This window comes from Primulina tabacum, chromosome 11 (genome assembly GCF_025594145.1).
Source record: "Primulina tabacum isolate GXHZ01 chromosome 11, ASM2559414v2, whole genome shotgun sequence".
NCBI lineage: Eukaryota > Viridiplantae > Streptophyta > Magnoliopsida > Lamiales > Gesneriaceae > Primulina > Primulina tabacum.
Window position 1 is genome coordinate 5933431 of NC_134560.1, and position 26955 is coordinate 5960385.

The following is a 26955-nucleotide window of genomic DNA, read 5'->3' on the forward strand; positions in this document are numbered from 1 at the left end:
GGTATATAGATTTATCCATGTAAAACCAAATTTTGTTTTGTCTATATGAAGTAACGAGATGAATGAAAATTTATACATACAATAAATTAAATGAACAAGCTCGTGAGAATGGTGAAAAAGAAGAGCTCTCAATTTCGTAAAGAATATAACACGATCACTATTGATCGTCTAAGAAATGCACCGGTATCAATCTGTAGCTGCAGCTATCCTTTCAGTTTCATTAGACAAAATATTACATGATTTTTAAAATTTTTTTTCTATTTTTTATTAATAGTTTCATTCAATCAAATGCAACGATAAAAAAAATCAATTTGACAAAAGTCTCCAATTCTCATAGGGTAATATCAAATTATATTAAAAAATATATGTAATAATTCTTGATAATAAAATTTAAATATATTCATTAAATAATATTCCGACCAAACTAGCTCTAAATATAATGCATATAAATACTCCTAGGATTTTTAACTTTTCCTTTCTTCAAGCCATCAACGCCTAAACGCCTAAGCCATCTTTCTCACTTTCATTTTTGAACTATACAGTTAACTTCTTAAATTCCTAAAAATTTCTTCTTGCTTTTAATTTCAACTGGTGTCTGCCACCGCCTATCCTCTTACCACCACATACGACCACGGTTTAAGTTCAAGTTTCAATTTTTTATTTTTTCGCCACAGAGAAGATATCTCCTTATTATTGCATCTCCACATATTGTCATTACATAAACACACCCATAAATCTTGTACAGTGTCGCTAAAAAAATTCGAGGTTTCCCAGGTCTCACAAGTCCAACCCGTCCCGTTTCGGATTCAGGGTGGGACGAGTCCAGAACATATTTAAAAAGGATAGGACGAATAATGAATCTATAGTTTCTTACATGGGATAGGTGTCAAGTTTGACCAAACTCTCTCCATACCATCTCATTGTTATCCTATAATTGATTAGTTTTGAATTATTTATGTATGATATTTTTTTTTATTTGTGTACCAATTTTTTTTATTATTTATTTTTTTTGGCGGTTAAATTAGGATTTTCCAAACTGTTTAGTTGACTGCCCTCTCGACCCATTGTATGATGGGGTAGCACATCTCCGTTACTATTTAGGAGACATCCGCAATATCTACTTAATATTAATAATTGTAGCACTTATTTTGCGTTTGGAGCGAAAAATTTCAAACTCATGATTTCGATTGTATTTTATGATTAATATTGAAATAATATATAGTTATTTATATATTAAGGTACCTTTTGGTTCGCTATATTATTTATTCATATTTTTATTCACATTTTTATCCAATTCAATCTCATGTTTGATGCACCCTATTATTTATCCATATATCAATCATTTATCTCACGTCAATCAAATCATCAATCATTTATCTTATATCAATCCAATCATTAATTTGAAATTACAATATTATCTATAATAAATAATATTATAAATATTTATTAATATATTAAAAAAATAAAATTTAATCAAATTAATCAATCAAATCAAATATTATATAAACGGTCGTTTTTACATATTTTATTGATTGGATTTACACACGTGCCGTTACTTTACATAAAATGGAGTGGCAGCTACTGCATCTTCCGCAACTTCAGTTGGCGTGATGGAAGATCAAGTGAATAGCCCCCGGAGGATCCTAAGCTTCTCCAGAAACCGGCGAGCTCACGTACCTTCTTCTCCGGATTCAGACGACCGCTATCCCACCGGATTCGGTGTTTCCGGCGAGCACGGACCTAAACTTTCAGAAGTCTATGGATTTGTCGGATCCATCACCACGGTCGTCGCTACCGGTGAGTTTCAACTTCTCCGTTTCTTAGGTTTTTTTGCCCTAGCAGTATATGTAATGTTTGCTTATTGCACAGGTATTTTAATTCCCTCCAATGGTTATCTTGTAAAACTAGACTGGTTTCTCGTACCGATATCCAAATTGGGCCAAAATTTCTGTAGATAAATCTTATGGGGTTGCCTAGTTTCCAACTTAAAAGGGCAAAGATGAATGGGATGATTGGATGAATCACAAGAATCAAATTTACTAGCTACGCATTATATTTTTCCTTTTTATGACTGTCTCTACCACGTTCCTCTCTACTGGTTCGTCGCCAAGTTTTTTTTTCGTGATGAAAATCGGACTTTCTAGATTCTGTTTTTTTCGTTTTTTCCAATTCAAGAAATTTAGTTGGATAACTGGATGTAACATCATAGAAATTTAACAAATTAAAAATTGCATCTTTCATTCTTCAAGATTGTAGGTACTTACAATGTTATTGAAAATTTATCCTTTTTTTTTAACTGAATCAGCCATTTTCATAGTATGGGCGTATTTTCCAGATCATTGGTTACATTCCATGGGGATCTATTACTATCCAAACAGGTCAGTATTATGGAATATGTGCTTTCCTTGTCAGGTTTGGAACGTTTTTTCAATTCTTTTTGTCCATTCGTATGCTTTTTATATGCTTATTCTGCACTCGCTAGAGAGTTATCTAAACTAGCAACTTAAAGCAGCTGACCTTTTACAAATTGAAGTGGTCCTAATGGCATTGATTATTAGTTTCTCTTCTTTCTGTTATAGTCCAATTCCAGTTTATTGAGTTAACTTACTACAATCTATCACTTCAGTGAGATCGTAAGCAGTTTTCTTCACCAATACACTACTCAATTACGATGAAATTTTATTGGGATCAAATGTTTCTTATTGATTTTTTTACGCAAACTCGCTAATGCCACTATTTGAAACGTTTGATTTTAAATGAGCAAAGGGGATTAATTATTGTTGAAAGAGACTGGGCGTGGTTGTCGTGTCACCAGGCTGCCGAGGGAAGATGTGATCTTAACTGGGGAGAAGGTTTAGTTGAAATTCTAAGCCTAGTTTTAGCCAACTTCAACCAGTATGCCTTGTTTTAATATAATTTTCTTTTTGAAAAAAAAAACCACCAGTTTGCCTGCATGGATAACTGCTATTTGGTTACAGTGGTTACAAACTTCACTAAATGTTTCCGCTTTCACATAGTTATTATTTAATATAACACAAAATATATTGTGAGACGATCTTATGAGTCAATTTTGTGAGATCAATCTTCTATTTGGGTTGCCCATTAAAAATTATTATTTTTTATTGTAAATATGAGCATGGTTTATCGGTCTCATGAATAAAGATTTATGAGATTGTCTCACAAGAGACCTACTCTTAATATAATATGTCAGCTAGACCTTTCAAATGTCATGTAAGTTCGTAACGAGACTAGTCATTTGTATGGTATGGATTGCAAAAAATTTATGTGGTATCTTGCTTGAAATTGCTATAGATTTGTTTTATTATCTTCCTACTATTGCGTGCATAACTTTTTCAGGTATTGGGCATTGGCTGTGCCGACATATGTTGTGGTCACAATCGTACTGGCTATTGGATTTTATACTGGTCTCAACTTTTTGGCTACCCCTCCTCCTACATCCTTGAGCTCAATGTTTGGTACGCTGACTTCTTATAAATTGCATTACATTTGGCATGCCATCTTCTCAGGCTGTTAGTAAACCTGAAACAAACAGGCTTAATAGAAATAGTTGTGATGTGACTTGATTATTTACCTCCGAGAATTTCATTGCCTTGCTTCTGCTCTCCTTTGCAGATGAATTCAGTAGGGAACCGCTGGATACCATCCTCTTACAAGATGACGATGATGAGTACCCCATTGAACCTATATATGACATTGACATCAACCAAATTAATGACATCGTGTTTAGCAATCTGAATGATAACTCTGTCACGGATATAGTCACTTAATTGTTGTTCAAAATCTGTATATTATCTGGTACAAATCTATCATGCAACTACTGGGGATGTCCTGTGTCCCTTTGATTCTTCTCTCACTTAGATAAGTTTATGGAATTGATTCGCAAGGTTGAACACACACGCACACACACACGTGTGTGTGTGTGTGCGCATCTTGTAATGAAACTAGTAAGGGAGGAATTTTGGACCTTTGGTACATACTTTTGTGAAGTTATAATGCATTGCCCTCCTAGAGAAATATCCAGAATGGCGTTTTGGAATCGATCAAATTATGTTAGATTCCTTCTCTTTGAAAAATTAAGGATCCCAGAGCATCCCTTTAACATCATGTATTCTATTGAGTTGAAGAAGACTTTATTTATTTATTTATCAAAGTTGAAGAAAACTTTTAATGCGACGGCAAACATGAAACTAGAAAGTGCATTAAGCCAGAGAAAAGTGATCATGACCCAAATGACTTATTTTGATACGTGCATTTTCAATGCTGCGTCGACGTGTATTTACTTTAGTTCCTTGTGTTTCAATGCTATTAGGATAAGATATCTCTGGCTTACATGACTGCAAATGGTGAATTAGCAAAATATGTAACATAAACATAACAGAGATTAATTCTAACGTAATTCATTGTGGCGTACAATCTAAGCATAACGTAACAGATCCACTTGCATCAAAAGATACAAATAATGTTTCATTCAGAAACACATTTGTGTACATCCAAACACGGTAGCCTACTCATTCGTTGTGCTAAGCAGCGGGCATTGCAAAATTGGGCTGATTTGTGGACAATATTTCTATTGTCACGAACCATCATTGGTTCGATGTGTTCTTCATATCTGTGCAGATGCGTAACGTAATAATCCCAGGAAATGACAATATGCGTTATGTCCTGGCATTACTTCAAGACCTTGGAGTTTCTTGATTGTTTTTCAAGTGCTTTATCTTTGCTAACTGAGAACCTAGCAGTTCATGCACTCTTCTCTTCAACTGCAAGAGAAACGTGGTAGCCACAATTAGTGCATGTTAAATAGATTTTAAGGGGGAGCTGTTACGTCTTTTGGAATACAATAGACTGCAATGCAGTTAAATGTAGCAACTACAGAGAGCCACGTGTTACATTGAAGTGTTCCTACAGGATGCTCACTTGAGCAAGCAATAGCAAGAGTGACAAATAAAGATGTTCCCTGTCAGTAAATTTAGTATGCGAATTGGTGCGCTTTAAGGTGTTTATTAACCATTAATAGGACCAACTTGTGTGAATGTGCAACCAAGTGCACTGGGGAGTTTTCTAGAGAATTTCACGTATATAATGCGTTCCAAACTAGCATAGCATAAAATGTCTATATAGTGAATCCCAACTGGTTTGGCAATGATACGGTTTGCGTGTTTCTTGCATGCCGGCCACAGAGAATATGGAATAGTGTGAGATTATGTTAGCCGTACCCGTCCCGATAATGTTAGTTATAACAATAAGTAACCAAAAAATAAATTCATTGCAGCGGCACTCTGCATTTCGTTCCCCTGCAAGTTGAAGTTTAAATGCATACCTCGTCAATACCCACTTCATTTGTGACTGAGACACGCAAAGCTCCATCAGGTCCAATTTGACGATACTGTGCCAGCTCTGAATTATCAGTGCTACTATCTTCTGTGATGAAGACGACAGGAGAATCCTGTATCAAATCACACTTGGAGACCACATCAAGCCAAAGATGGTCACTAAACCTCTCTCTTATTTCTCTGTAAATGGCAAACTGTTTAAAAACCACCAAACATGGCAAAAATGTGTCAGTACCCATTACAGCCACAACATATTGATGCAGATAGAATTTAGGCATCTTGGTCATTCAAAATAAGGGCACATAAAAGGTTTCCGACTGTTGCATAAACTTGCAGATAGCAGGGCATTAGCCTAGCCTGCTTATGCAAATTCCATCTTTTCGGTCAATAAATTACACAACAGCGAAACACCAGCTAATGTGTGCACTGGTCGTTTGAGGTACTATTTTCTATCCCAGGAGCACAACATAAGCATTATAAGCATAAGCATAACCGCTAAACAAGTAAATAGAAAAACTCTACATAATACTTGATAACTGAAGGTGATGGTTTTCCCATAAATTAGACCTTCTTTTCTGGAGGTATTTTTCAATGGGTAATTATACCACAATGTTATGAGAAATTTAGGATGAAGTTCATATGAAGCATATCAAGGGACAGGTACTATACACAATCAAAAATATTAATTTCTGGCGTATTAGTAGAACACCAAGCAGTCTAAATTAGGATAAAGGCAGGAAACAGAGAGCAACCAACTGATGCATTTAATTGTTTCTGATTATAATCATGTCAAAAAAATTCAGTGAGAAGTTTATTTCATATGGCACTTGAGAAGAGACTCAAATCTGATGCAGATCCGGTGGACTTTGGCACTTGTAGCGAAGGAAGAAAAAGAAATTAAATACCTGATCAGAAGGTGATGTCCCACACTCTCCAGAGAGATCATGCACATAGAGTACAGCAGTTGGCAAATGAGAGAGCACAGCGAGCGTCAATTTTTCAAGATTATTCCTTTCTTCTGCAGGTTAAACAAGAGAAGATGTGTTCAATTACACGCCAAAACTAATTTGTCAAAATTAACAAACCAATGATAGCAACCAACATTATTATCCTGCACCCACCAACCAAAAAAAAAATCAGAGCATCTTCGTCATTCATGATACTATAGTCATACCACCTGCAGAAGTCTAGACCAACCTAAAGTTCATCTAAAAAAGAGATGCAAGTCTATGGAAAAATTATACATCTCGTCCTAAAATGGGACAAGATTGTGATCCGTAGATTAATTGAACTCAATGCATGACCCACATGAATAGGACAACAGACTAGTAACACTATGATTAACCTTTTAATAGTATCTAGATCAAGTGACGGAATAATTCTGTTCCATATCGACCTTATAATGCCTCCACACTCAATGCACCAAACATCAAAAGATGAACTTAAAATGCCCATTACAAACTATCATTTCCTCACAAACCAATTCATCATGTGTGCCAAAGAGAGAGGTAGCTTTCCGATATACACAAGTAAGAATTGTACTCACTAATTAGGAAAAGAAACAATATAAAAAGTGCCTTACCGTCATGTCTCCTTAATAGACCAGGAGTATCTGTTACCTATAACAAATTAAAGTTTGAGCATCAACATAGATGAGAGACTTTGACATAAAGTTGTGATATCCTTCTAAATTAAGGGAACCTGAAAATTCTGGAAGCTCAAGTTTATGTGACCCATCAAAATTCCTCTGGTTGTGAATGGATAATTGCAGACCTGAAAAGGCAGTGAATGGCGACTAGTCAACGTTAGAATATGACAAAAATGACAGCATCGAACAGTGGATAGTCAATAATTGCAAGCTATAAAAACAGATAAATGGAGTAATGCATAAAGCAGTTTATGTGGACATTTATTATCGTCTGTAAGAAAATTGAACATCACATTATTATTAGCAAAAACATTCCTCCGAAATAAAAAATTCAATAAAATCATTTCAAAGATTGGTATGATATATAAATATATACAAGATAAAAATCTCAGTGTCCATAAATGATTATGGGAAGCATAATCATAGATAACCTTTTAACCAGAACACAAAAACTAAGCCTTGTAAGAGTAAAATTCACAAGAAGCTTATTATAATTAACATATGTGATCGAACTCAAAATGATCTACTATACAAAATGACGTTTGATCATCCAGATACATACCTCAGGCTTTCCTGTTGACAGTAGACGTACCAATGATGATTTTCCAACATTAGGTGCACCAACAAGACAGAGAGTGGGTGTTTCCAAATCGATTACAGGCATTGCCCGCAGAGTCTGTCAACACGTCAATCATAAAAAGTGAAAAATTACATTCACCTTAACTAGATCAGCACTACCAAAATGCAACTCCTATTTCATAGCTTGCATAAACATTTATAGAGGACTAACAAAGTATATCATAAATTTTTAATTTACATTACGAGAGATATCGTACAGTAGTTAGTATGAACTTTTACTTGACATGGTGCTTAGATTAATGTTTTAAAATTCATGCCATTTCCTTGTACTCAATCTATTACGTTCTAAACAAGACAATTTTACCTTAGCAATATTCAACAACTCATCTACAGCTCTTCCTTCACAATTAAAGATTTCTTCAATTTTATTCATTCCCTGTAGACAAAATCCAACAAAAATTAGCTAAGAACCTACAGTCAAATGAACTTCACAGTATGCATGTGTAGAAAAGCTAACCTCACTCAAGCGCTCCTCAGCTTCACGCTTTGAGAGTGACTGCCAGAAATCATTTAAATATTCAGCAGGAGAGTTTTTGTAACCAGTACACAAATATAGCCAAGTCTATTTTAGAACGATGATGCAAAGCATAACTTGAATGAGCTCGAATCTTGGAGTGCGAGAGTTACTATGTATTCATTTGATAACTTGTTTCAATGATTTAATAGCTGTCTTTTCCATCTTACCGCAAACTTTATGATTAGCATCTGGCTCGTGAACCGGTTAACATCGCCTACACTGGTTTATAAAATTTCAGATGCTCCATTTACACCGTATCTTAAGTTCTCATTGGAATAAGTGTGACCGATGATTATCAAGGGAAATTTATAGCCGTTTAGGCTAATTTTTAAAAAAATTCAGTCAAAATATTTCCTCCAAAATATTTGCCGCTGAAATGAATATTTTCATTATTCAACATATATTTACATTTCTTCGTTATGTAGATGACATGGACAACTGTTAACCAAAACATGAAGGCGTTTACCATATTAAGCTAATTAATATATATGGTAGAAAAAGCACCTTGGCACAATGAGCTGCGTGTTCTTTTCCTACTGATACGACTTTCTTCCGCAACATATCAACCTTGCCCAACACCTGTCGGTCAGGAGGAATCTAGAACTAAATGAAGCATGGAAGGCAAACTTGCCACATAAAATTATTTAATATGAAAACTCTTCTGCAGCAGGAGTTTATGACCATGAATTTATGTTGATTGCAAGAAAAATATGCCAACAAGCACAACAAACAATGCGAAGCCCTTAGTCACATAGTCAAATGAGAGATAAAAGGATTGAATAGTGAAGGCAGTCTCACATTCAAAAGAATGAAGTGGAGAAATAGAGCAAACAATACCAAGGGAACCTTCTTTAAATAGCACGTACCTCCTCATAGTTTCCATCTCCAAGAGTCAACTCAATCAAAGAACGTTCATAAGGATGCAAAATTTTTTTATTGGGGAAGTTCTCTTTGTATGTCCTCAATGGAACCGCAAGCTCCTGAATTTAAAAGTGGGCTAAATACTAAGCAAGTTCTAATTTAAACGGTTATATTAATTTGGAAATTTATGTCAAAGAATCGACCTTCATTAAAGCATCAAGTTGTTTTGCTCCTCGATTTTTTTCACGTTTCGCAATATTAGCAATGCCTGCCGAGCATAACTAAAGACGGCTTTAATTAGAAATTTGATACTGCGTCCATAAAGGAGAGGGAACTAACCAATTACCCTTTGTGGGTGAGATCCTCTTTGCCTTCCTCAATGCTGAATAAAGGATATCAACCGACGGCATCACCATGGGAAGCTTTTGAAATGCACCAACAGTTTCTAAAGACACTGCCACTTGGTCCTGAAAATTAAACAACAAATTGCATAAGATACCAACCCTTTGACGGTCTACATTAGACAAACATGCTTTAAAATAAAGGGATACAATGACCATCCGAGTTGATATAGTGAGGAGTAATTATTCTAATGAATCATGATTCATAAACAGGAATGTGGTCTTACATTAGAAAGACATGAGATTCTCAATTGCATAAATCACAATTCACACCGTGAATATTCATTGGTCAGTTCAATGTCATATTTATTTTTTAAATTTATTCAAGACCGTGATTCTTACATTTGGATAGACTAAATTCAAATACGGTAGTTTCATCTTACAAGACACAACCCTCAGAAAAAAGCCAATTCAGGGTCTAAATAGCATAGAATGAAGACAAATTAGCTGGATTTATGCCCCAGCTCAGTCGATGTTTTATGCATCTCTATACGGACAAAAAATGGCTTTATTTAGAAAGGAGATGGAGATGGGTGGCAGAAGATGCAAACAAAACCAAGACAGACCCCTTCAACCTAATTTGACGCTGATATCATGGAAGCTATACTTTATATTGAATAATGAACTAATGGTTCACAAGAGAGCTGTATTTTAGATTGAATAATGAACAAATGTCTCACAAGGAGTAACAAGAATGTGAATCATGATATGAGATATCTTAAGTATTCTCAAGTATCTAAAAAAGGATCTATTCAAATTTTCCATAAATCAGGGTTATGCAGAACCAAACTACGTTAAACATGAAAATTGAGAAACTGTCTAATTATCCATTGTTTTCTAGCTTTTACAAACTTTTACAATGGTGAACTCTGAACTGATAGCAACAAAATTAAGATAAAAATCAACTGATGCAGAGTACGCAAATAAATTTTTCTGCATTTGATTTCAGCTCAGACAGATCATACCACCCGACTAATTTTTCCGACAGTCTGAAGATTGCATCCATCAGTTATCCACTCTAGAGAGTCATCCAATTTGTGAACTTTTTTCCAAGCAAATTAATATATGATAATAGCCCATGGATCATTATCTAATTAAAATTTTACTGAAACCGTTCGAACAACCAATATTTCTACCCAAAAACAAAAACAACAATTATACCGGACTTTTGCTCCCTTGCGAAGCATCAACACTTGGAACGTAGCTTCCATCCACAATTCCATAGGCAGTGGTCTGCATTTTCTTTCCGAAACACACCACCGGACACACAATCTTCGGAGGCCCAAAATTGAGAACTACGAAAAATAGGAGGCAGCATTTTAGATTATAAAACAACGAGAAAACACCAGCAAATGAGAGCAAACGTACCTTTGAAAAAACTGCATCTTCTTAAGATTAGAGAGGTCGGGGGACTTTGCCGCAGCTGGAGTAGACAACACGCGACGTTCATCTTCTCAGTCTCGCAAATGGAGGATACTCAAGAGCACACGGGGAGCTTATTTCCTTGGGCCTCTCGTCATCTTGTAAATGGGCTTACTGAACAATAAAACTGGGCCGAACCGTTATTGGGTGTCCTATTCTCCTCTGAACCGGAATTAGACCGTGTACGATTGCAGTTTTATAATTATTTTTAATTCTAAATTAAACACTATTTATTTTTTTCATTTCAAAACCAAATGTAAATTTCATTATATGTTTCAAAAATACGAATTTATTAAATGTCAAATAAATAACGACTTAAAAAATGAAATAAATACAGCTTTGTTCTACAAGTTTTTGTGCTTCTCATTACAATTTATGAATCTTTGTTAATTTTCATTATAACAACAATAATTTTAATACTAAAGTTTTTCTCTTTGATTTTAAAGTTTTTCTCTTTGATTTGAAAAGGTGTAGACTATAATTAAGTCTCGATCTTGAGACTACGTCTCAAATTTGAGATCTTGATGTCCAATGAACTATAAATCATCGACTAATACTAAATTTTTATATTAACCGGTTATAGTAATAAGAAGCTACTAACAAATGACATTATTCTAAAATACACACTAAGTTATTATAATAACTTGAAACAATCATATGACAGATTATTTGATAAACTTTTAAAATGGTTTGATATGAAACGTAAAAGTTTAAAGGTTTACCAGAAGGCAAAAATTTGTGTGAGACGATCTCATATGTCGTATTTTGTGTGATGTATATTTTATTTGGGTCATCCATGAAAAATATTAATTTTATGCTAAAAGTATTACTTTTTACTGTGAATATCGGTACGGTTGACTCGTCTCACAGATAAAGATTCGTGAGATCGTCTCACAAGTGACCTACTTTTACCAGAAATATGCTAATTCTCATAAAATATTTTTCAAAATTATTTTCTCAAGAATTATTTAAACCTAAAAATATAACCAAACATACCAAATTTATATATTTATTAAAAAAAAAAACAGGTGTAAAGCCTAATATAACAAACGCATTTGACTTCTAAATACATAGGATTCAAAATGTCATTAATTTTATGTAAGATATTTTATGGTTTTTGGATGTTTCGGGGTAACGGGCTCTTATCTTTCTCAAATCAAATTTCTATATACAAAATTTTATATTCTCTTCAATTTTTTTCCCTTTTTAGCCAATTTAGATAGTTATATTTTCTAAATTTCTGATTATCTTTTACAATTTGAAATCAGAAGCAAACAACCATAGATTTCCTTTTTTTAAAATTTTTGGAAGATTGACATTTTGGAATTGATTTTGTTATTTTGAAGTCATACTTCATACAATTAATTATAATATTAAATTATAACAAAAGATAGCCCAAGAAACTAGATCGTTTAATTTTTAAATAGTTGAACACTACGTAGTTTAAAGGGCAGTTTTTCGTGGCGCCATTTTGCCTCTTCTTCAGCAACGCTCCCTCCATTTTAAGCCCAAGATCGATCCCCCTCCACCACTCGACCCCACCCACTTCTTGGAAATCTGTCGGCCACGTCTCGAACTTTTTCTCCTTGGATATAAAGCAAGGCTGCAACTTCAACGTGACATAAATGAAGGCCAACATACCGAAAGTTCGAACAGTAAACTATTCTTCTCATTGATAGAATATAATGTTCTAGATGCCTGAGACACTTAAAATTCCTAAATAGTTGTGAAAGTTTAAACAATACCAAAATGCACAAAATGAAATTACAAGGTAACAAAAATGAACCAGTTTCGCCTAGACGGGTGGACCAAAGACAGAATCTAAACACAGGTAGCCAAAAACTTATGTACAATAATATCTGATACGTAAAACTCATAGATGTATCACTGATCCTTACATGAGGTAGTACAATGAATAATAGGTGAAAAAATACATCCATCAAGCCAGCCAAACAATGCAAGAATTAACCCCTGTTCTAATGACAATCAAGATTTTGTAAGCGTCGGTACCGTGTGGTTTATTAAAACATACATCTTACAGAATAACATGTCTCCACCGCAACCTGAAATTCATCGAACCCATGAGACAGAATCGATTTCGTCCCTTGCTTTCTTGTATAATTCAAGCCTTTTAGCATATTGCAGTCTCTTCTCCATCAATGTTGGATCTTCGTCTAACAAGTCCGCGAGTTGCTTACCCTACACAAATCACCGAATGACAACATTTCTTTAGAGAACGATAATCCCAGGTAACAGAACCATAAAAGAAATAACTATAGCGACATTTAATTTGAATACAATTATGCTATATTTTTTCTGTTAAATTGCATAGTCTAGATTGAATACCAATTACACGATATTCTAACCCAAAATGGTTGGCACAGAATTTAATATAGGCTTCATGGTCTGGCAAAACAATGCTAGTTTATTACCAGAATTTCCCATCAAATTTTGGAGCAACAAATCTTAAAGAAACACATTAAAAATATACCAATGAAAGAGGAAACATCCAATACCTCTTTCTTCCCAATCAGAATGTAAAAGTGATTTAGCAAATTCTGTTTGGCCTCCTTCACTTGACAGTAAACCACGGCCTTTGGAATTGAGTTCCTCAGAGTCTCAGACACCATATTAACATAAGATGAAACATTTGATCCTATCCTCCTGAAATGTCCATCACCATAACGATCAAGGGGCGGGGCAGCTGCTGAATTTTCCCTTGGATTCTCCTTTGGTTTACCCCCTGGGTTTCCCATTTTCTCGAATTCCTGGGGAAGTCTCCGGAAGAATTCAACAGTCAGATAAGATGATTCCATATCAACCAATCTAATCACTGTTTTCTTGCCCTCCTCACGAAACCGTTCCAATGCTTCGTTTGATGCCCCAGCTATTGCTGATTGCAGAGATGGAAAACGCTTTAATTCCTGAGCACAGAAATCAAGAAAAAGATGACGTATGGGTACACCCAAAAAAAGAACCAAAATACAACTATGAATAACCTAAAGCTAACCTGACATTCCCCAATTGACTTTCTCACGAGTTCCTTTAGAACAAAGTGAACCTGAACAATAGTTTTGTTGGTCGGTCATGGGTACAGAAAAACATAAAACAGTCGTGAAGAAATGGCTCCAAAAGATATACTTACGGCATCCACAGATGCTTCGGCTGGCCCCCTAAAATAATTTAGTGAACCCTCAATAAGTCGTCGGTAACCTTGCTCGGGAGCAATCAAGTGTGGTTGATAACCATCAGCTTCTGATACAACCCTTTTCACATTCTGCAATGAGAGATGTCGATCAAATGGAAGCTTTCTCAAAGCAGCTGGCAATTGGTTGTCAAAAACTCCATAAACCCGATCACCGCCTGGTCGGCTGACATAATTAATACATACTGCTAATTAGAACCATGAAATATGCGCATGCATAGAACAAAGGAGGTGTAAAATGAAAGCAATAGCAACCAAGAGCACAGATAGAAACATACCCTCCATCAAGATGCTCCTTGAAAATTCGGTCAAAAGCACGGCAAAGTTCTAAGATGGTGTACAATTGAGCCTGAAACATATACTTCAGTACCAAAAAAATTGTTCATTTTCTAATCGATAATCAAAATTAGGTAATAAGCTCACCCCTGCATCGACAGCTACAGGCCTTCCGAGGTGGTCCAGCTCAGCATCTAGTTCATCAATGCTTTTGTTGATCAGTGAAGTGATACTTGGTATTCTAGCCCTTATGACAGTTTCAAGATGCTAAATATAAAACCAACAACGCGAGACTTAGATGATACCAATAACAAGAGCACTACTCATGCGTGCAACGGGAAAGTCAAATTTAAATGTAAAGCAAGACTACCTTCGAAAGAAGCTTCGCAAGATACTCGGAGCCCATTTTACTTGCCAAGTGTCCATAGTCGGGACTCGTAGCAAAATACTCACGTTCTTTCCGCCGAGCAACAATCATATCAACACTTTTGTTGATATCTTCTTGCGAACGATTCACAACACCCACCCATGGGTGTTGTAAACGATATGATCTTCCTTCCAGAACCTATTGAGGGTGTCATACGAAAGTCATCGAGCAAGTCGAGAGATAGAATCTTTACATGAAAATTTTGAAATGCAATGGCAACACAACGGAAGAGAGAGGAGACAACAACAAAAGAGTTACGAAGATAAGATTTACGCAAAAATTGGAAGACGATAAGCAAATATAAACACATCAATAAACAATCATGAAACTGAATTAACAACATGAAACTTTATGCACTTAATGCAAGAATGCTCAACACAGGGAAAAAATTGTTTGTAAGAGAATAATACCCACTGGCAATAGCTGTAAAATCCAGGATTTTAGATTTTATCATGATAATATTTTGTACCAAGATTTGCGAGATTTTCGGAATTTGTGATGTGGCATTTTTTGGAACTCAAGAATTTAAATAATATCGTGTATATTTTTTTCGGAATTTGAGATATGCAGAATTTTACCGGATATAGATCTAAGTTTTGATATACGTGGATAAAGATTTAAGCAAGAAGATAACCCAATCTTGGAACTAAAAATCTTGAGGATTTTATCATGGGATTTTCGAAAATAATATTGAAAGAATATTAGGGAATTTTCGAAAATCATAGATAAAGGGAAAAGTTTACACGATAAATGCAGCTTGGGAAAGATTTAACTACCAGGATTTTAGGAAAATAATCAAAATCTTATTTGGGAAAAATACTACTAAATTTCGGGTTTAAGTCAGCAAATTTGTGGGATTTAAGAAATATAATTTTTATTATTTTAGGAAATAAAAAGTCTACCGAATATTGGGAATTAGACACAAAAGTTGAAATTTTGCAGGCTGGGCAAAGCATAAATTTCGAAATTTATCCTTGGGATACATACATGAATTTCGAAATTTAGGTCTAGGATAAAGAATAAAATTTAGATTTGATCACGATTTTGGATGGAGATTTGATTCAAGTTTAAACGCGCGGATGACATCTATCGAGATAGCAGCCAACCCCTATAAATAGGAGGGCCTATAACTCGAAAATTCACACCATTTTCTACTCCAGTTTTTCGAGTTTCTCTCCTAGTTTTCTTAGGATTTTCGAGAGCTTGCTCTCTCAGTGTGCGAAGAAGCGAAGCGCTGCTGCAGTCCAACCCCGAAGCTAGGGTTCGAAATTCCAGTGCAGGAATTCCCTCTATTCACGTTTTCCTACGATATCTAAGGTAAGTGGGCTTGTTTTAAATGTGTAATTTCGGTGTATGCATTTTCGTATTTTCGAAATTTCGGTCGAGTACAATTCTTCTTCTACCCCTTCTGGCTACGATTTGTGCATGAGTTTTATGTTGACACTGTGAGGATTCAACTTGATATGGGAGGGAATCCCAACTATGATATGACCATCATACGGTGGGGATATAACCGATGCGGCCTCGCCCCCTTAGAGGAACAAAAATTAGGGACTGACGTCAGTAAACCATTGAAAGTAGAGGAATCTCAGTGTCAGGTCAAGGATACGAATATGGTATGAGTCAATTTATGCATGGTGTGTGTGTGTACGTATTTTGAGTTTTATATGCATGTTGTTGTGTACTCGAACGGCCCCCACTTGCTGAGTATTTCCCAAAATACTCACCACTTACAACCTTCCCAGATAAAGCCGAAGATAAATCAGAGGAACAGGTTGAGGAAGAAGAGTCGGATCAATTTTGGGGCTGGTAAAATTATTTAAATTTCGAGAATTTTGCTGCAAGGATTTAAGAATTTAGTAGGTTTATTTTAATTGTAAATGCTTTCGCAATTTATTCAATTTATTCAGTTGTAAAGACAATGGTTGTTTTTGCGAATTTATGAAATAAACTGGTTTCGGTTTATACTGTGCTACGAGGCTGGTTGTTTTTCGATTGTGTGATTGATGAACAACGCCGGTGTCAAATCCCGAGTTTCGGGGCGTGACATTTCAGTGGTATCAGAGCCGTCAGGTTCAAAATCCGAGAGGAAGAATCGAGTTTCAAAAAAAAAAAAAAAAAATTTCGGATTTCGGCCAAACAGCACCTTACGTGCGCCGCCGAGCTTTTCCGCCGATTCCGTTAATGTGTGTTCAATCAGAGACCAGTTCCGAAATCGTCTCGACGAAACGAACAATAGCCCTCAACCAATTTCAGATTTAGTGTTCGGGTGAAGCCGTAATTTTAGATCTAAGAACTAGGGCGTGTAAACCCTAAACGCCGAATTTTGTTTTGTCCAATTACCCTACCAATACTACTCCGATTTTAAATTAATTTTACACAAACGATACACAATCCATGGGTAACGTTTCTCAACAATCAATTTTCGGATTGGATCAACCAATCGTAAACGCCCAAATTCGAGATAGTTAGCGAGTTGCGCGAATTTTCCGGCCAAATTAGGTAACTTCCGACCGATTCTGGCCGTGACATCGCCGGTTCCGAGACCCTGACTTCTTCGCCAACGCGCGCCTTTACTCCGACCGTACTCCGGCGAGTCAACCCGGCGAGTCAACTCGGCCGAATCCTCGAGTCAACCCGCCAGCTTTAACCTCCTATTTTCGGAAATTTTCGAAAAATACATATAAATTTCGATACCTTGCTCTATTAGTTCTTGATATTTATTTTATCCTATTTTTGATATTCTGAGCGTTTCCTTTCTTTATTGTTTCAGGAAATGGCTCGTTTCCGTATCACCTGCTCGTACGAAAGTGACCCCGATTACTCTTAGGGAGACGACCCAGCTGGATAATCACCGACCAGCATCGCACGCGCGCTCAGGCTGCTATACATTTAAAGGAATTGGCTATAGGACACCAGGATAGGACTATCAGGAGGCTGAGAGCTAGTAATCTTGAGAGGAGGCAACAAGTGGAAAATCTGACTACCAAACTGGAGACAGCAGAGAAAAGAATTGACGAGGTCTTCCAAATGTTCGAGCTCGTTAAAGAACATAACTGCGAACTGCGAGAGTCATTACAAATAACGATGAGTCAAGCCAAGCTGATCTTATGGCCATAGCCACCATAGTGGCCACGACACTGCAAGGGTTGGGAAACCCAAATGCCAATCAACCACCTCCACCACCACCACCACCACCGAATGGAATCAAATTTCATTATGAATCCCTCCGAAAGAACAGATGTCTGATATTCAGAGGGGACGCTGATCCCGAAGTTGGCCAGAGTTGGCTAAAGAGTGTCGAGACTCAGTTAAGGCTTTTGGAAGTTCCCGAGGCACTCAAAGTGGATGTGATTGTGCCTTTCCTGGACGACAGAGCAGCTAAATGGTGGGAAGCAGTATCGCTGCTGGACCAATCACATGGCGAAACTTCCGAGAAACATTTCTAAAACAGTACTACCCGGTAGAAGTCAGATTGCAGAAGTTAAGTGACTTTGAAAATCTTACTCAAGCTTCAGACATGTCAGTAGTGGAGTACACGTCTCAGTTTAATGCCCTTGGATCTTATGCTCCGGCCATCATGGCGGACGAAGTTTTGAAGCTGCACCGCTTCAAGAGAGGATTAAACAGTAGAATCCAGTCAGCCTTAGCAGTGTTTACCAGCCCGCCAATTTTGCAGATCTTATGGGCGCAGCTATCCGAGCTGAAACCGACATCCGCCGCAGGGAGGGAGAGAATAAGAACAAGCGACCCCACGCCGGTCAGTCTTCTCAGGGCGGTCAGAAGTTCAGAAAGCCAAACCAATCAGGCGGACCTTCCTCAAGGCAAACCTCAGCGGCCAACCATCAAGGACCCAAGCCATGCCCGAAGTGCGGTTTCAGACACCCCGGGGAATGTCGAAGAGCCAGTGGTGCGTGCTTCGGATGTGGGAAAGCATGGCACAGGATCGCAGATTGTCCTACAGCCGCCAACCAAGCAGCTGGGCCCAACAAGGGAACTGGGCCGAATGTGGGAGCTAACCCCAACAAACCAAAGGAGAATAAGCCTAATGCCAGGGTGTTCGCTATGAACCAAGAAGAGGCGGACGACGCCAATGAAGTCGTATCAGGTACCATCTTACTTCAAAAAGTACCTGCTTATGCATTGTTTGACTGTGGTGCTACACACTCTTTTGTGTCTAAAAGGTTTGCTAAGAAATTAGGACTTAAGCCCGAATCTCTAACTGAACCTTTTCGGATAGCCACACCTACGAGTAAGACCATAGAAACTCATGAAATTCACAAGGATTGTAAGATCGGTATCGCTAATCAGACTTTCAGTGCCGACTTGATACAATTGGTTATGGTCGATTTCGACATCATTCTAGGGATGGATTGGTTAGCCAGTAATAATGCCATAGTGGACTGTAAGGGGAAAAGAGTTAAGCTCCGAACCCCAAATCAGGCAGAGATCGTGTATCATGGTAAATCCAAGGAACGAAAATCACTCCTTTCCGCTTCCCAGGCATGGAAGGCCATGAAATCCGGAGAAGACATCTACCTAGCAATGATCAACGAAGTGCAAGGAGAAGTCGAAATGAGGATAGAAGACATCCCAACAGTATGTGAGTTCCCAGATGTTTCCCCAGAAGAACTCCCAGGGACAGTTCCGGACCGCGAAGTTGAGTTCGAAATTAATCTGGTTCCTGGTGCAGCACCAATCTCTAAAGCACCTTACAGGATGGCGCCAGCTGAACTCAAAGAGCTAAAAGAGCAACTCCAAGAATTGCTGGACAAAAAGCAAATTCGACCTAGTGTGTCCCCATGGGGAGCTCCAGTACTCTTCGTAAAGAAGAAAGACGGTAGTATGAGATTGTGCATCGATTACAGAGAATTGAACAAGATCACAATCAAGAACAGGTACCATGTACCTCGGATAGACGATCTGTTTGATCAGCTTAAAGGAGCCGCCATCTTTTCTAAATTGGATCTGAGGACTGGATACCACCAACTGAAGGTCAAGGCTGAAGATATCTCCAAAACAGCTTTTCGGACAAGATATGGGCATTATGAGTTCACAGTGATGCCTTTTGGGTTGACTAATGCGCCTGCAGCCTTTATGGACCTAATGAACAGAATGTTCAAACCATTTCTGGACCGGTTCGTAGTGGTATTTATTGATGACAACCTCATTTATTCTCCCAACGAGGAAGAACATGAAGAGCACCTCCGCCTTGCACTACAGACACTGAGGGAGAAAGAGCTATATGCTAAGTTTAAGAAATGTGAGTTCTGGCTTAAGAGTGTATCCTTTTTAGGACATGTGATCTCGGAAGCAGGAGTATCAGTGGATCCCAAGAAAGTTGAGGCAATCACAGAGTGGCCAAAACCTAAGAACGCCACAGACATCAGGAGCTTTCTTGGACTGGCAGGTTATTACAGGAAGTTCGTCGAAGGTTTTCTTCCATAGCTATACCACTGACTAGACTCACTCAGAAGAATTCCAAGTTCATCTGGGACGAAGGTTGCGAGAAAAGTTTTCAGACATTGAAAGAAAAACTTGCATCCACACCAGTGCTAATCTTACCTACTGAAGATAAGGAATTCACCATATACAGTGACGCTTCTAAGGAAGGTCTGAGATGCGTACTCATACAAGAGGGAAGAGTGATCGCCTATGCGTCAAGGCAGTTGAAACCGCACGAAAAGAACTACCCTACGCATGATCTTGAGTTAGCAGCAGTTGTCTTTGCCTTAAAAATCTGGAGGCACTATCTCTATGGTGCCAAGTGCGAAATTTTCACAGATCACCAGAGTTTCAAGTACTTGTTCACCCAAAAAGAACTAAACATGAGGCAAAGGCGATGGATCGAACTATTGAAGGATTACGACTTGACTATAAGTTACCATCCAGGTAAAGCGAACAAAGTGGCCGATGCTCTGAGTCGGAAAAATGGAGGCAAGATCACTCTAGCTTCACTCTCCGCCCAGCCATGTCTGCAGGAGACCGTCAAGTTAAATCAGGACCGAGACCCCGAGCTAAAGAAACTTAAGGAACAAGTCAAAAACGGGAAGTCTCAAGATCTACAAATTGATGACAAGGGAGTCGTTTGGATGAATGGACGACTGTGCGTACCGAACAACGATAACCTTCGCCAAGAAATACTATCAGAAGCACAAAGTCCAAGTTTTCAGTCCATCCAGGCAGTACAAAAATGTACAGAGACCTTAAGAGGAATTTTTGGTGGAACGGAATGAAAAGAGATGTGGCAGTATTCGTCTCTAAGTGTCAGGTTTGTCAACAGGTCAAAGCAGAGCACCAGCGGCCCGGAGGATTATTGCAACCGTTGGAGATACCTGAGTGGAAGTGGGACCATATCTCCATGGACTTTGTGGTAGGATTGCCAAAGTCAAGGCAAGGTCAGGACGGAATATGGGTAATTGTAGATAGACTTACAAAATCTGCACACTTCCTACCCGTCCGTATGAACTACAATCTGGACAAATTAGCTACACTGTACATGGACAATATTGTAAGACTTCATGGAGTACCAGTGAGCATCTTGTCTGACAGAGACCCAAGGTTCGTCTCGCGCTTTTGGAAGAGCTTTCAAGAGGCCATGGGAACGAAAGTAACCCTAAGTACAGCCTATCATCCTCAAACCGATGGACAAACGGAGAGAACCATCCAAACTTTGGAAGATATGCTGCGAGCATGCACTCTTGAATTTAGTAGCAATTGGAGCACTCATCTACCTTTAATTGAGTTTGCTTACAACAACAGCTATCACAGCAGCATCGGAATGGCCCCATACGAAGCTCTTTATGGAAGGAAATGTCGATCACCACTTTATTGGGATGAAGTGGGAGAAAAAGTAGTAGTAGGACCCGAGCTCGTACAGATAACAGTAGACAAGGTTACAGTAGTCCGAGAGAAACTCAAGGCAGCTCAAGACCGACAAAAGAGTTGGGCAGATCTGAAAAGAAGGCCAGTGGAATTCAACGTTGGCGAGAAGGCCTACGTGAAAGTGTCGCCTATGAAAGGAGTTGTCCGATTCAGTAAAGCCGGGAAGCTAAACCCCCGTTATGTAGGACCCTTTGAAATTTTGGAAAAAGTAGGCACACTGGCATACAGATTGGCGCTGCCGCCAAACATGTCTAGAATTCATAATGTTTTCCACGTGTCCCAACTAGGGAAATACATCTCGGATCCAAGCCACGTGTTGGAAGTAGAACCGCTCATAATCGAAAGTAATTTGGGAGAAGAGCTGAAGTACGAAGAAGTTCCCATTAGAGTCGTGGACACCAAGAACCAAGTACTGAGACGACGAATCATTCCCTACGTCAAGGTACAATGGTCGAACCACAACGAAAGAGGAGCCACGTGGGAGCTAGAAGAATGGATGAGAAACCAGTACCCGTACCTCTTCGGAGACCAAGCCAACCCAAGTTTCGAGGACGAAACTTCCCATAAGGAGGGAGGGATGTAAAATCCAGGATTTTAGATTTTATCATGATAATACTTTGTACCAAGATTTGCGAGATTTTCGGAATTTGTGATGTGGCATTTTTTGGAACTCAAGAATTTAAATAATATCGTGTATATTTTTTTCGGAATTTGAGATATGCAGAATTTTACCGGATATAGATCTAAGATTTGATATACCTGGATAAAGATTTAAGCAAGAAGATAACCCAATCTTGGAACTAAAAATCTTGAGGATTTTATCATGGGATTTTCGAAAATAATATTGAAAGAATATTAGGGAATTTTCGAAAATCATAGATAAAGGGAAAAGTTTACACGATAAATGCAGCTTGGGAAAGATTTAACTACCAGGATTTTAGGAAAATAATCAAAATCTTATTTGGGAAAAATACTACTAAATTTCGGGTTTAAGTCAGCAAATTTGTGGGATTTAAGAAATATAATTTTTATTATTTTAGGAAATAAAAAGTCTACCGAATATTGGGAATTAGACACAAAAGTTGAAATTTTGCAGGCTGGGCAAAGCATAAATTTCGAAATTTATCCTTGGGATACATACATGAATTTCGAAATTTAGGTCTAGGATAAAGAATAAAATTTAGATTTGATCACGATTTTGGATGGAGATTTGATTCAAGTTTAAACGCGCGGACGACATCTATCGAGATAGCAGCCAACCCCTATAAATAGGAGGGCCTATAACTCGAAAATTCACACCATTTTCTACTCCAGTTTTTCGAGTTTCTCTCCTAGTTTTCTTAGGATTTTCGAGAGCTTGCTCTCTCAGTGTGCGAAGAAGCGAAGCGCTGCTGCAGTCCAACCCCGAAGCTAGGGTTCGAAATTCCAGTGCAGGAATTCCCTCTATTCACGTTTTCCTACGATATCTAAGGTAAGTGAGCTTGTTTTAAATGTGTAATTTCGGTGTATGCATTTTCGTATTTTCGAAATTTCGGTCGAGTACAATTCTTCTTCTACCCCTTCTGGCTACGATTTGTGCATGAGTTTTATGTTGACACTGTGAGGATTCAACTTGATATGGGAGGGAATCCCAACTATGATATGACCCTCATACGGTGGGGATATAACCGATCCGGCCTCGCCCCCTTAGAGGAATAAAAATTAGGGACTGACGTCAGTAAACCATTGAAAGTAGAGGAATCTCAGTGTCAGGTCAAGGATACGAATATGGTATGAGTCAATTTATGCATGGTGTGTGTGTGTACGTATTTCGAGTTTTATATGCATGTTGTTGTGTACTCGAACGGCCCCCACTTGCTGAGTATTTCCCAAAATACTCACCACTTACAACCTTCCCAGATAAAGCCGAAGATAAATCAGAGGAACAGGTTGAGGAAAAAGAGTCGGATCAATTTTGGGGCTGGTAAAATTATTTAAATTTCGAGAATTTTGCTGCAAGGATTTAAGAATTTTAGTAGGTTTATTTTAATTGTAAACGCTTCCGCAATTTATTCAATTTATTCAGTTGTAAAGACAATGGTTGTTTTTGCGAATTTATGAAATAAACTGGTTTCGGTTTATACTGTGCTACGAGGCTGGTTGTTTTTCGATTGTGTGATTGATGAACAACGCCGGTGTCAAATCCCGAGTTTCGGGGCGTGACAATAGCAAGTTCTTGTTCTTGTATATGCAAACTAGTCTGGTTTCAACAGAACAATACATAGCTATAGTTTATATTTTGCTGTGGTTCACTCTTTCCAGAGTGCTTGTGCTTGTGCTCGAGTACTTGTGTGTCTAGAAGATAGTGATAGGGACAAAAATTTACATCCACTGCATTAGTTCCTTTATCCATCAGATCTAGCTTAGTCAGCACCCCAAATGTGCGTTCACCTGCATAATCGCAAGAGCCATTAAAATTGCAACACAGGTGACATGACAAATCTCAGTCAACATTCATGGTTTAATTTATATATGTCAAGTAAAACTACCAGATGGATCCACTTCTCTTGAGAGTTTAATGGCATCTGAGGTTGCTATATCTTGGTTCGCAGGAGATATTGCCAATATGATACTGTTGGGCTGCGCACGACACAAAACTATCAGTACAATAGTTAAATTGCAACAAAAATAGAAAACTCGTATAAAAAAAATGAAGCCAGCCTAATAGCCCAAGCAGTGACAAGAAACTAATTAGCTCCTGAGTAATGAAGCTTTTACACTATGAAATTGCAATAAATGTTTTACAAATGCTTCCATATATTTATAATCCTACAGAAACATGCACATTCCAGGCTTAAGGTAGAGGAATATTGAGTTAACACAAAGATGGTAACGGATAGTAAAAGATAACGATTTTATCTTTACCTTCTCAACATAAGAGCGAACCATGTTCTCGATATCTTCGACAATGCTTTCTTGTTGCCCCTCTGAAAGAAAACAGAGGTTTTCTTATTACATAAGCTTTATTCAAATGAAATTGTTACCACCGGAGGAGAGAAAAATTTACCAACAGCAACTTTAGTCAAACCAGGCAGATCAATCAGAGTTAAATTGACAACTGCAGTACAATGATTTAGAAAAACCCACATGTGAGAGAAAAACAACAACATTAAAAAACTCAAAAGTGGAATTCTGGTCATTGTCTTTCTGCTGAAACAATCAGAAATTATTGCCAAAACACAACATTACCATAGGGGGAGTAGATGCTCAGGTGAATAGGAACAGGAGAAATCATCTTTGACTTCCCTGTGACTCTGTCAGTCTCATCCTGAATCTCCTGGCGAACCAAGGCTGCATGAGAACATGAGAGGACCAAAACAGTTCCTTTGTTTGGTAAGTACCAGTGAAACAGTTAAAATTGCTGATTTTTAAATGATAATGGTAAATAATAAATATAGCATGTACACCACAACAGAAATATTAGGCGAAACAGGGACTTACAATGACAGCACAACTAGAACCCTACTTAGTACTCACATTTGAAAATTTATAACTCCGATCAAATCCCACTGAAGTGAGATCCTTTTTTTTAACACAAAAGTACGCAAACCAGAACAAAGATAATTTCGAAGTCATTCCTAAACAGCACATACAGAAATCAGTGAATCGTCTCCGTGGTAGATGCCCAAACTCAGCATATTCCTGCTTTGCATCTTCAGTTTGTTGCAGTTGCAGCACCAAGGGCCGCCTTGTAACAATGCCTACAGTCAATAATTTTAAAAAGGTGTGCAGGATATTAATGAAGTAGCCCCACTAATCAATCAATTCAAGCATGCACTTCGAACATAACCATCTATTTCTAAGGAAAAAACGAGACAGATAAACAGTAAGAACTAACCAGAGCCTCGAGGAAGAAAATCTCTCCCCACGATGCTCTCCAACACAGATGACTTTCCTGAACTCTGTTTAAAAAAAAAAAAAACCCTTCAATATGAGTCATAAAATAATCACAAACCACATGAATTACCCACACCACTTATCTCACAACTAAAATCGACAAAGAAAACTTATTTACCTAACAAACTTAAAACATCTCAATTATATTTGCTTAGATCAGCTAATTTTACAAGCTACTGACAAGAAATTCACTGAGTTTATATGAGATTGCGATTCATGTAACGACAGATACCTCAAAACAGCTGAAAATCTATAAAAACAAGTACCTGTCCACCGACAACGGCGACGGAAGGCAGAGCATCCCAGAGAGAGGAAAAAGCCTCGTCACCACCCCCGTAATCACCGAGGGCTGTGCATGCCCTTTGAATCCTGTTCACCAGCCCGATCAAACTCTCCATTGTCGCCATAATTCTTCTTTTTTTTTTCAAAGGGAAAAAAACGAATTTTATATCGTTCTTGAACAGAAATCAAAATCGAAAGTACAACTAACGTTCTGAATTAAATAGGAGAAATATATTGGAAAAACAATCAACAAACTTCAAATCTAATTGAAGTAAAAGAAAGATGAAATGTTCGAGAGAGAGAGAGGAGTTGAAGTTGGACTGATTTTTTTCAAACTTCAGAATAAACAATATGTGATTGCATTTTGGCCCTTCAACTGTAGGAAATTGCCTTTCACTTCTTTGTTATTTTTCATTTATATCCCCTGTTATTTATTCTTGTCCATGAGATGTCATTAAGGTCGTATATGTGATAAGTTACTCTTATTAGTTCGTGAGTAACTCGATTAAAATTCGACTTAAATATGATTTGCATAGCTCTAATATTTTTTCGAATCAAGTTCGAATTTCAATTATTTATACTCGAATAATTCGTGAGCTACTCAAGTAATAAAAACACATATATACTTATATTATAAAGCATAAAAAATAAATTATATTTTTGTAAATATATATCCAAACTCGAATTCGATAAACTCGATACATGCACAAGTCAAGCTCGCATATTTTTAGAAGCATAAAAAATAAATTATAATTTTGTAAATATATATCCAAACTCGAGTTCGATAAACATGCACAAGTCAAGCTCGAGCTTGAAATGAATTACTCGATCAAACTCAATAGACAAAATTTAAATAGAGTTGAGCTCGAGTGATATCTCGTCACAACGAGTTATGATAACCAGTGACCTAATTATATGAAATTCATATATATTTTTGTACGAAAAAAATAAAAAATTTGGTATGTGGCCTTAAAATCTATCTGAATGCCTTCGGGATTGCGATGATTCAACTGTTAGTTTATATTATAGTTCATATAAGGATATTATGATCCTTTAATTATATGATTTTTCTATTTAGCATCATATATTCAGCATTTTTTTA

At 37.4% G+C, this 26955-nt stretch overlaps 3 protein-coding genes across 4 annotated transcripts; 1 reads left to right on the forward strand and 2 right to left on the reverse strand.

Annotated features, from left to right (window-relative positions):
• The first annotated feature begins 1534 nt into the window (after window positions 1–1534).
• LOC142519419 (phosphatidylinositol N-acetylglucosaminyltransferase subunit P-like) lies at window positions 1535–4037 on the forward strand. Of its 2 annotated transcripts, none has more exons than XM_075622427.1 (4): window positions 1535–1797; window positions 2336–2378; window positions 3358–3476; window positions 3634–4037. In XM_075622427.1, the coding sequence occupies exons 1-4, from the start codon at window positions 1611–1613 to the stop codon at window positions 3786–3788; spliced, it is 504 nt and encodes a 167-aa protein (XP_075478542.1). In that variant the 5' UTR covers window positions 1535–1610; the 3' UTR covers window positions 3789–4037. The 2 variants fall into 2 exon arrangements, with proteins under 2 accessions (XP_075478542.1, XP_075478540.1); XM_075622425.1 differs by having other exon boundaries at window positions 1539–1797; window positions 2306–2378.
• A 332-nt stretch (window positions 4038–4369) lies between these two features.
• On the reverse strand, window positions 4370–10929 carry LOC142517759 (uncharacterized). Its single transcript, XM_075620188.1, has 14 exons — window positions 10789–10929; window positions 10582–10715; window positions 9366–9486; window positions 9223–9287; window positions 9025–9138; window positions 8663–8737; window positions 8099–8137; window positions 7946–8017; window positions 7565–7678; window positions 7056–7127; window positions 6937–6973; window positions 6260–6372; window positions 5342–5548; window positions 4370–4781 (listed from the first exon to the last, which is right to left on the reverse strand). Exons 1-14 carry the CDS (start codon window positions 10868–10870, stop codon window positions 4695–4697), a joined length of 1332 nt encoding a protein of 443 aa, XP_075476303.1. The 5' UTR covers window positions 10871–10929; the 3' UTR covers window positions 4370–4694.
• Window positions 10930–12674: 1745 nt separating this feature from the next.
• LOC142517884 (phragmoplastin DRP1E-like) lies at window positions 12675–26187 on the reverse strand. Its single transcript, XM_075620382.1, has 15 exons — window positions 25838–26187; window positions 25513–25576; window positions 25268–25375; window positions 24864–24965; window positions 24682–24732; window positions 24540–24601; window positions 24164–24254; window positions 24001–24065; window positions 14694–14888; window positions 14471–14590; window positions 14326–14396; window positions 13988–14213; window positions 13853–13903; window positions 13359–13766; window positions 12675–13041 (listed from the first exon to the last, which is right to left on the reverse strand). Exons 1-15 carry the CDS (start codon window positions 25976–25978, stop codon window positions 12913–12915), a joined length of 1884 nt encoding a protein of 627 aa, XP_075476497.1. The 5' UTR covers window positions 25979–26187; the 3' UTR covers window positions 12675–12912.
• Between the last annotated feature and the right edge of the window lie 768 nt (window positions 26188–26955).

Excerpts from the sequence above, each read along its gene's own strand:
- LOC142519419 (XM_075622425.1), top strand. The coding sequence starts at position 1,611 with ATGGAAGATCAAGTGAATAGCCCCCGGAGGATCCTAAGCTTCTCCAGA. Across the intron at positions 1,798-2,305 it reads CACCACGGTCGTCGCTACCG|CCATTTTCATAGTATGGGCG; the intron begins GTGAGTTTCAAC and ends TAACTGAATCAG. Across the intron at positions 2,379-3,357 it reads ATCTATTACTATCCAAACAG|GTATTGGGCATTGGCTGTGC; the intron begins GTCAGTATTATG and ends TAACTTTTTCAG.
- LOC142517759 (XM_075620188.1), bottom strand. The coding sequence starts at position 10,870 with ATGAACGTCGCGTGTTGTCTACTCCAGCTGCGGCAAAGTCCCCCGACC. Across the intron at positions 9,487-10,581 it reads CGCAAGGGAGCAAAAGTCCG|GACCAAGTGGCAGTGTCTTT; the intron begins GTATAATTGTTG and ends TTTAATTTTCAG. Across the intron at positions 8,138-8,662 it reads ACGCAGCTCATTGTGCCAAG|TCACTCTCAAAGCGTGAAGC; the intron begins GTGCTTTTTCTA and ends GATTTCTGGCAG.
- LOC142517884 (XM_075620382.1), bottom strand. The coding sequence starts at position 25,978 with ATGGCGACAATGGAGAGTTTGATCGGGCTGGTGAACAGGATTCAAAGG. Across the intron at positions 24,255-24,539 it reads TTCGCTCTTATGTTGAGAAG|CCCAACAGTATCATATTGGC; the intron begins GTAAAGATAAAA and ends TGTCGTGCGCAG. Across the intron at positions 14,591-14,693 it reads TTGCGAAGCTTCTTTCGAAG|CATCTTGAAACTGTCATAAG; the intron begins GTAGTCTTGCTT and ends TTTTATATTTAG.